A 10,011-nucleotide genomic window follows, 5' to 3' on the forward strand; every position below is an offset into this window, starting at 1 on the left:
AAGGAGGGAGATGGGGAGAGGGAGTGAAGACAAAAGTAAGAACAAGGAGAGAAAAAATAGAGAGAGAGAGAGGGACTGATGGAGACAAGACAAACGGAGAGATGGAGAGAGAAGAAAAAGAAAAGATTGAAACTATGTATTATATATATATATATATCTTTAAAAAATATTTTATATAATATTTTTTTAATACCACTGGTTTTGGTTTGATTAAACCGTGGTTTTGAATATTGCAAACCGTACACCGAACTATATATTTCGGTTTGGTTTGGGTTCAAACTGATGACCAAAAAAAATATTGAAAAAAAAAACCGAACCAACCAAAACCATTGGTTTAATTTGGGCAGTTTGACTGAATTACCGGTTTGAATGCCCAGCCCTAATTGGGTTGAGGTACACAGGCCCAAGTGAGATTTTTTTTTCCCATCCAATTAGTAAAACTCACCGTTCCACTAAAAGGATGGATATCATCTTTGCTAGGGCATCATCTGCACATCACCTTCCTGCTGCCGCCTTTGCAACTCCAACACCGCATCATTTGGATATAAGATAATAGAGTTCTAAAATATTTTAAAACATGCTCAGATTTTAAAACATAACGATTAGTGCCTCTTGCCGTGTCTGGGTCATAAGATGACCGGTATCAAAAAGTGTCTTGATTATGTTCAGGTAGTGTCTTGACCGTGTCCAATGTGTGTCCAAGACATGTTAGTGTTGTGTCGTGTTGGAGTGTGCGAGTGTCCAACACTCCAACACTTGAGATTGGTGTCGTGTCTGTGCTACATAGCCAATAATATTCCTTGGTAAATTCCTTAAGTTTATTAATAGTAATAATTTAAATCAATATATTTAATGGATAGACTAATAAACATATTTCTAAATGCCAATTTTTGTGTATGTATTGATTTTTTTCTTCTTTTTAGGATACATTTGTTTCATGGAAAAGAGGTGATTTCCCATGTTTGGTACGTGTTTACCTATTATAAAAGTAAACATTCTTTTTAATGAATTTTTTCTTGTTGTAGGTGGGTTATGAAAGCAATACAAAGTTCATAATTCAAATTTTGAATAGTAAAAGATGCAATAATTTAGGATTTTCATTTTTTTGCCACATATATTTCAAGGGGCAAAACGGGCAATAAAAAAATAAGGTATAAATGCTAATGGGTCTAGATCAACAAAAGAAAAGATCTGGGTTAAACCTAATAAAAACCAAATTTGTTGGACTTGGATCTAAAAAGAAAAAAAAAAGTACATTGATTAACCTAGTTGATGAATTAGCCAATCATATATGCATGGCTCATAATGTGTAGCCGGTTAAAAAAAGTAGGTCACTACTCAGGAGGAAATGAAATCCAGGCATGGGAGATATTGGGAATCCTACGAAGCCCCCATTTGGGAAAAAAAGGTTTTATTGTTACCAGCACTTCATTTTGCATCACAAAGTTGGACAAATCATATATAGAAAAATCCATAAATACTTTATAACTTACGTTCCATGGTGGACCGTCCACCTTTCAGAATATTCGTGAGCCCCCTCTAAATTTATGCAAATCCTTGGCCAAATTCTAAAGCTGTCATTCAAGTCAATATTCAATCTAAAGCTTTTTCCTTGTTTGTCGCTCTCTCTCTCTCTCTCTCTCTCTCTCTCTCTCTCTCTCTCTCTCTCTCTCTCTCTCTGTGAGTCTGTGAGTCTGCGTGTGTGCGTGTGTGGGTTAAGCAATATACCCATTTTTTTTTTATTAATTTGGGAGAGATAAGAGAAGTGAGGGAAGAGTACTTATAAAGCGGAGGCGGGGCTCTGTGTACAAGTGTGCAAAAGGAAGTTGGTGAAAAGAGCTTGATTTGCAATTGCTATCTATCTCTCTCAGAGCACAAAGAACAATAAGCGCAAAGGTATGCAAAGTTTCTTGCCTTTCAGTCTACTACTCTTACATTATTTGGTATATTTCTTGCTTTCAACTTCTTCCTCTTCTGTGCATGCATGCTTCTCATAATACATGTTTGTGCGTACATGCACCTGTTTTTGTTTAATATATACATTACATGAAAATTCACGTAACTTTTTTTTCTCCGTAATTCTTAAATACGTATTGAATGCATTGCATCAAACTCTAACAAAAAATAAATAAGATTGATCCACTGTTATTACTTGATGGTTCAAATGCATTTCGTCAAATATGTGCAAGACTGTCAAAATTGATGTTAGAATTAACTTGAGATAAATCTTTTAGTTTTTATTTTTTGGACTAAACTTATACAAAAGCCTTACAACAATTTAACCCAAAGTTTTATTGAAGTGGATTTGGATGCTCCTCGTGCTCTCCCATAGTGGACCATCCACAATGGGCTTCCTGCGTGTCAATTTTTTGTGGGCCACTAATACACAAGTGCTCCCCACACTATTGGAACCTACGAATCTCGTACTGGACGGTCAAGTACGGAATTATTTGGTTCATGTCACTGTCGTCAATGGTAATTAAAAATGTATGTAGGCCCTCTCTCCAGTCTCCTCAGGGTGACAGAGTTGTCAATTAGTTCTCGTGACCTCTAAGGATGAGCCACGTGTCTCCAACTAAATCCCCAATCACAATGCTGCGTGCTATTTTTATTCTATTTTTTCTTGCTTATGCAGATCCCACTACTCGCATGCTAGACCAAATCCACCATTCTATATACAGTATTTTTTCTTGAAAGAATATGTATGGTATACTATTGTGATAATTTGCTTAAATGACAATTCTGAAAATTTTAAATAAATATGTATAAATACTTCTTTATTAGTCTCTTCTCACGAACTTCTACGCCTGTTAGAGGCTTTTTAAAAAAATTTAACTACCTTTTATATGTCTTTTGCTTTATATATATATCGATTAAAATTTGACTACCTTTTCTATGTTTTTGAAAGGACACTCATAATTGTAATTTGTATGTAAACAAATTTGTTTTAAAACAAATCATCGTACTAACTTTTTTGTTTTTCTTTTCACTTGCAACTTTTAATTGGTACCATGCATTATATTTCCTTTCAGCTGGTGTCTAATTGGTAAAAGTTTAGATAAGTGTGATGCAATTGGGAATAAAAATTACTAAAAGCTTTGGGTTTAAAGGATAATGATGACTGATAAAAATATGTTACTACACTTATAAAGCTAAGTGCGATTCTCAAAAAAATAAAGCTAAGGATAAGAGGTTTGTAGTTCAGGTGATTTAAAGTATTTATCTTTGCATCTGAAGTCTTTAGGTTCGATTCCCCCCTCTTCCAATATTGCTTATATTTTTTTAAAAAATACTTATGAGCTAACCAATAGATTCAATGAATGTTCATATGAACTAGTTAATGAAGTTTGGGGTTTACAACTCTGGTGGTAGAGCTATGAAGGATGCAAGTTTTGTGGATAACTGTAACCCTCTTCTAATGATCATGTGATCATTTTGAATCCTGTTTTTTCATGTCTTCCCAAAGATCCATCTAATCCTCTCCCTAATTCGTTTCACTCCTTTTTATGAACATGGTTTTTTTTGCCTTTCTATTTTGTCGATGTATTGGTCATTATATAAAGTTAGTTCTTCTATTCTCGAGACATTTGATGATTGTAAGACACGTACACTGAATGCACTGTCTAATTCACCTAAACTTTGTTTGATTCTGACTTGTATTAAGAGTACCTCACTTGGACTGACGGAATTTTAATACTAGATATAATATCAACTAGTGTTTGGTTTAATGGTACGTAGTTTTTTTTTTCTTAATTTGAGGAGATTTCAGATTCGACTAACATAAATTAATAAGGAAATATACGAGAAAGAAATGAAAACTCATAAAATGGGGGTGTCCTAAAATATAAGATAATTGTTCATCCACTTGTTCATCCACTTCTTAATAGGTTTTTTTTTAGTCCTTTTAATACAAGCAAATTAAATAAGGAGAGAATCAAACTTAACCATTAATGACAGTCTCTCGCATATCTTAAAAGTTCAAGCTTTTAGAAATAGGACAAAAATCAAACCCACCACCTAGTCCATAGCCCTCCATTAAGAATTAAACCAGTCCCATTTAAAAGACAGGTCGAATCTTCTTTTTCAAGCAAGCTTCGCACAGACATAGACATATATAAGGATCTCTCTCTCTCTCTCTCTCTCTCTCTCTCTCTCTCTCTCTCTCTCTCTCTCTCTAATCTTTTTGTGTGATTTATTTTGACTGATAAATAAGAATTAAGTTTTGTTTGCACTCGATATTAGAAGACACCTGCCGTAATGCTCGTGGTGCTATCAGGGGATTGAAAACCCAAGGGAGGTATATATGCAGTATCCAAGTTTGGTCACACCTACCTTGTCCCTTCCCTCTTCTACATTGTGTTTAGCCATTGTACTCCTTCCTTAGCTTACAGGTTTATTTATACTAATTTTTGTCCTTGCCTAATACCATTTAGCCAAATGGCAAATGGAAACACTTTTAGTCCAAAGCTTCACCCATTTATATGTTGATTACATGCCAATTTTATTATTATTTTTTTCTATATATACACACATATAATGCTTTTATGTAGGTAGAAAATATCAGGAACCTTTGTTTGTTTGTTTGGTTTTTTTTTTTCTTTCAATAGGACCTATATTATGCTAAGGAGAATATAAAATCGCATATTAGGCTTTTTAAGCATTGGAATTTTTGTCTATATTGGAAGGTTTAAATTCACAGTTTGATAAAATTACATACTAAATTTAAGTTGTCAATTTGATTTAAATTATAGAACATACTAAACTGTTTGATAAGAGAAATTTTTTTTTATAATACGAGTTTGAAAAAATTCTTATTTAATGGAAATTTGGTACAAGCATACACAAATGGGAAAAAAAAAAACCATTCAAAAAAAAAAAATTAAAATATAACGATGGTCCTTAAATTAAAACCCGATTTTACTTTTCGTTCCTCACATAGCAATGGTCTAACATAGTTAGTTAGTAAGAGAGCACACAATTCATACAACGTGTCTTGCCCACGCATTCCAAGCAAAGTTTAGCAGGTCATTTGCACCAACTTTGAATTTCTCACAAAAATTTTTGTACTTTTTTTAAGCAAAAAACAAATCATGTTAAAGGCTTGCATTGATTGATGAGTCTACAAAACATCATAACTGAGGAAGGTTCTATTATCACCGACCCCAAGTCATGCAACTATATATCTCCCTTCAACTTGTAGTGTCTTTGTGTCACCCTCCTGGCGTTAATTCTCAGGCGCTAGCATTTTAGCTTCTTCAACATCTGAGCGACTCCTGAGATATCGCCATTGTTATAACTTGAACTCAAATTTATTTGACAGTTCATTTTACATCGAAGGGTATATTCTTCTCCCCCCCTCCTATTTTTTTTCTCCTGTGTTGAACTGAGTACTTCATTTGGTATATGAGTTAAATTGAGCTTAGTTTGTGAGAGCTGCATTTTTAAAGTGACATCAAAAGCTCAGTTGAATTGACCACATCAGAAACATTTTGAACTTGCAGTATCAACACAAAAGCATGGCTGAGGAGCAAGATTTGCATGAATCAGTGAGCAAGTGGAAGTTACCTGTTGGTGTTTTCTTCAAAGATGCAAGGTACAGTTTCAATTCTACAATGTTTAATTAGTGCTTTGCTCTCTCTCTAATTTACTGCTCTGTGGGCAGCCTTCGCTGTCTCAAATTAAGGTTGATAGGGCCTTCCCTTCTCATTGCTTATTAGCATACGGTTTCTTTGAATTAATTCATTGCAGGCGGGTTTTCAAGTGGGATATTCTTGGTAAGGAGATACTAGAGATTGCATTCCCTGCTGCTCTGGCTGTAGCTGCTGATCCTGTCGCTTCTTTGATTGACACGGCATTCATAGGTCACATAGGTACATACGCTTGCTTTTGCTTTCTTGATGTTTTGAAGCACTTAAATTTGGAGGATTCAATTTTTAGGACAGTTTTGTTCATATTTATGTCTGCATGTTCACAATAAGTTACAATTGTATGGTGTTTGGAAATATTCACTAGATAGTCTGACATCGAAATATACAGTTATGAACTCACATTAGGAGTGATATTTGTTTAAGTGGAGTGACTTAAAAACATGAATTTGGGGTTGTATAGGTCCTGTGGAACTTGCAGCAGCAGGAGTATCTATTGCCCTGTTCAATCAAGCTTCAAGAATTACTATATTCCCTTTGGTCAGTATTACAACTTCCTTTGTTGCTGAGGAAGATACTGTTGCAAAAATGAACATCAAATCAGAAAAAGGTAAGCAATTGCAAAAGGCAGACATGCTTGATGACTTGGAAAAAGGGGCTGCTAAACCAAATGGTACAGCTAAAGAAAATGGTAAGCGTCTGGGAAATGGAAAGATGGAAGAGGCTTCTGCTGAGGATGATGAGCATGTGGCGGCGGGAAAAGGTGCACCTGAGGCGAAAGGTGAGAGCTCAGACAACGGATTACTTGAAAGCAGTGAAGCAAACAAAGCCATAGAGGAAAATGTTAAGCTTGAGAAGGCAGAGAAGGGTGCTGCTAAAAACAGTGATCCACTAGAAAATGGTACTCTTTCCTCACTCATTCTCTAGCTCTCTGACAGAAATGCAAATTGAAACACAGATCTAAACATCTTGTATAATATTATCATTGTGACATTTAGTAATTGTGATTTCTTGATTTAGGTTCTAGAACAACAGTTGACAAGCTCCCTTCTGATCTTATGAGCACCAATAAGAAGGAAAAAATCAAGAAACAGAAGCGACATATTGCTTCAGCATCGACAGCACTCATCTTTGGGACAATACTTGGCCTTTTGCAAGCTATATTTATCATTTTTTCAACTAAAGTTCTTCTGGGTGTCATGGGTGTGAAATCAGTAAGTGATTTATATTTCTTATACTAATAATAAACAAATGAAGATGTATACAATTTGAAGATATGGAAACAAATCAATGAGAAAGAAAAATTGAAACAAACTTTCTCCCATATGATCTCTAGAATGTAGAAACGTTTTTTTATATACATTTTGTAGTTAATTAAACATTTAGGAGCTCCCTTAACCCAAAAGGCAGGCTTAATCAACTGAACTTATTAACATTTTTTTCACTTTAAAGATCATTAAGGAATGAGGGAAATAATTACAGCTCTTCTTATGGAGCAGGATTCCCCTATGCTAGCCCCAGCACAGAAGTACTTGAAAATTAGATCGATTGGTGCACCTGCAGTTCTTCTCACATTGGCCATGCAAGGGATCTTCCGAGGTTTTAAGGATACCAGAACTCCTTTATATGTCATTGGTAGGCCAAAAAACTTACTGTATATAAGTAAAAACCTGTCGTAATGACCAATTCTTCTTATTTCCTCGGGTTTATTTGTTTCATTTGTTCGTATCGCAGTTGTGGGATATGGAGTTAACATTGCCTTGGATCCACTGCTCATCTTTGTCTGTGGCTTGGGCATCAGAGGTGCAGCTTTGGCACATGTTCTTTCTCAGTGAGTAGTGTGACCCTTGTCATGGTATTATTTTTATTGTTTCATATTTACAGCTGCTATTGAAGTATAGCTGTTTGTAACTTTAATATGTTATTTGATTCATCTTTGCTAAGATTAAATTTTTTTTATTCGTTTTAGGTACTTGATGGCGCTGGTACTCTTCATAATCTTAACCAAAAAAATTGATCTCTTACCTCCAAGTATTAAAGATTTGCAGTTTGGTCGGTTTCTGAGGAATGGTAATGAGCTCAATTCTTATATCACTATTGTACTTGCATAAATGTTACCTCCATCCCTCAATAATCCAAAATTGGGAGTGGAGATTCAGTGACTATATTATGGGTGGTGATTTTCTAACAAAGGGAGTGTAAGTGGATAAAAGAGGAGTGGGAAAATCAGCTCTCTATATTATTCTTACATACATACATATATAATTCTTACTTGGTTGGCTTCTGTATAATTTTTCTTTATGCTTGGTTACAGGTACTCTGTTGTTGGCAAGAGTGGTTGCTGTGACCTTCTGTGTGACCTTGGCAGCATCGCTGGCTGCCCGGGAAGGTCCAACTCCTATGGCTGCATTTCAGACTTGCCTGCAGGTTTGGTTGACATCATCTCTTCTTGCTGATGGGTTAGCTGTTGCAGGGCAGGTATTTCTTTTTTCTTTTTCTCCATTTAAACATATATCATCTCGAGTGACTTTTACAGCTATTTTAGTTGCAAGTAAGTAAGCTTCTTACTCAAACAATCTTTGTGTCATTGTCCCCTGCTCTTTAGGCTATTCTAGCATGTGCATTTGCTGAGAAAGACTACAAGAAGGCCACAGCTACCGCAACCAGGGTATTACAGGTACTTCAGTTTGTACACATAGCAGCAGAGGCTATTTATCTATAAACCATTCAGGACTTGAAGTTTATAACTAACATACTATTTCTTTTTAACAATTTTGTTACGTTCTACTTTTGCGAAAACAATCAGATTTTAATTTGTGGAAGAATATTTGTGCAGATGAGCTTTATCCTAGGTGTGGGGCTTGCATTTGTTGTCGGAATTGGTTTGTACTTTGGAGCTGGAATCTTTTCTAGAGATGTTAATGTTTTGCACCTTATAAGAATTGGCCTCCCGGTATATAATTTTAGCTCATCTAAAAGCTCTCTCTTTCTCAATATTTTTTTTGAATGATGAAAGAATCTTCAAACTAAATTGTTTTCTATCCATCAGTTTGTGGCAGCCACACAACCGATCAATTCACTGTCTTTTGTCTTTGATGGTGTGAACTTTGGAGCATCTGACTTTGCTTATTCTGCATACTCCTTGGCAAGTCTCTTGTAAACCATTTACCACACTATAAATGACACTACAAGTTTTACAGTTGATGTTTCTGAATTCCCTTTTCACAAATTCTGTTACTAATTCTTCACACCAAATTCTTTGTTCCTTCTCACAGGTTCTGGTGGCCATAGCAAGCATTGTATCCTTGTTCCTTCTCTCCAAATCCCATGGTTTCGTTGGAATTTGGATTGCTTTAACCATTTATATGGCGCTGCGTGCATTTGCTGGTGTATGGAGGTAATTATTTTTTATGTACTTACTTTTCTTTTATCAACAGAAGAGAGATTCGAATTTGAAACCTCTTTCAACACTCGGTTCATAATTGGTATCATCACTAATTGATTTTGGACTCTACACTTGCAGGATGGGGACTGGAACAGGGCCTTGGCGCTTCCTCAAGGGTCGATCACCACCATAGGAATATTTAAGACTCTGTGCTCCCATGATTAATTTTTTGCCTTATCATCTTTTCCTTACTGTTATTAGTATACAGGCATAAAAACTCAACTTTCAGTCTGCAATTTTTCCTCCTTTTTGTATCATTGTGGTTACCTGTCCAGGATGTTTGGTGATTACATATTGTTGTACTATATAGTCTATAATTTCACAGTCATTGTATTTGCTGCCCCTCCTCTTCCTTTTGGGTAGATGGATTGATTGGAATGAAATGACAACCCCCAGTTTTTACTCTAATGCTTTAACAATGAAAAAAAAAGGAAGCAAATATATGGTTCCTACCTTCCTCCATCTCTCTATATCATTTATATCATCACTAACTCAAAAAAAAAAATTCTCCCTTGGAGATGCACTAATGTAACTTTTGGCATTCCAACCAGATTCAGTTCTAAAATGAAGTTCAAGCTATTATTACCCATAAAAACTTATTAAAATGAGATTTGACTCCTCACTCTGGTTGCTGTAAAAAATAATGTGAAAGTGCCAGCCTTCAAATCCTTGTCAGCATTAACTCTTCGATTGGAACATTATATGATGTCAAATTTTTACCATTAAAACTCCATCTGGCGTTTTAACATCTCGGTTGGAGATGCTTTTATTCAGTTGGTTCACCTATTACTTCTACACACTTATATTCCTGACTTTCCCACCTATATCCCTAACCCTAATCGGGATTTTTTTTCTTCTTCATTTCTTTGGATAGTTAGAGATGATAATGGCTATGCCTGCCACCTGCCGGCATCACCTGTC

General features: G+C 35.4%; 1 protein-coding gene across 2 annotated transcripts; it reads left to right on the forward strand.

The window, feature by feature from the left end:
- The first annotated feature begins 633 nt into the window (after positions 1–633).
- Positions 634–9,493, forward strand: LOC117618919 (protein DETOXIFICATION 43-like). Of its 2 annotated transcripts, none has more exons than XM_034348687.1 (14): positions 634–661; positions 5,724–5,870; positions 6,109–6,318; positions 6,475–6,546; positions 6,681–6,859; positions 7,145–7,280; positions 7,380–7,476; positions 7,615–7,715; positions 7,960–8,123; positions 8,251–8,322; positions 8,482–8,598; positions 8,695–8,790; positions 8,921–9,042; positions 9,169–9,493. In XM_034348687.1, exons 1-14 carry the CDS (start codon positions 634–636, stop codon positions 9,221–9,223), a joined length of 1,596 nt encoding a protein of 531 aa, XP_034204578.1. In that variant the 3' UTR covers positions 9,224–9,493. The 2 variants fall into 2 exon arrangements, with proteins under 2 accessions (XP_034204578.1, XP_034204577.1); XM_034348686.1 differs by lacking the exon at positions 634–661 and adding exons at positions 5,223–5,338; positions 5,502–5,593 and having other exon boundaries at positions 5,749–5,870; positions 6,109–6,546; positions 6,666–6,859.
- Positions 9,494–10,011: the final 518 nt, after the last annotated feature.

The sequence above is a fragment of the Prunus dulcis genome, chromosome 2 (assembly GCF_902201215.1).
Source record: "Prunus dulcis chromosome 2, ALMONDv2, whole genome shotgun sequence".
Taxonomy (NCBI): Eukaryota; Viridiplantae; Streptophyta; class Magnoliopsida; order Rosales; family Rosaceae; genus Prunus; species Prunus dulcis.

What these genes read in the sequence shown, in the direction of transcription:
- LOC117618919 (XM_034348686.1), top strand. Translation starts at nt 5,517, where the DNA reads ATGGCTGAGGAGCAAGATTTGCATGAATCAGTGAGCAAGTGGAAGTTA. An exon ending in GTGTCATGGGTGTGAAATCA is followed by an intron (nt 6,860 to 7,144) that starts GTAAGTGATTTA and finishes CTTATGGAGCAG; the next exon opens with GATTCCCCTATGCTAGCCCC. An exon ending in TTATAAGAATTGGCCTCCCG is followed by an intron (nt 8,599 to 8,694) that starts GTATATAATTTT and finishes TCTATCCATCAG; the next exon opens with TTTGTGGCAGCCACACAACC.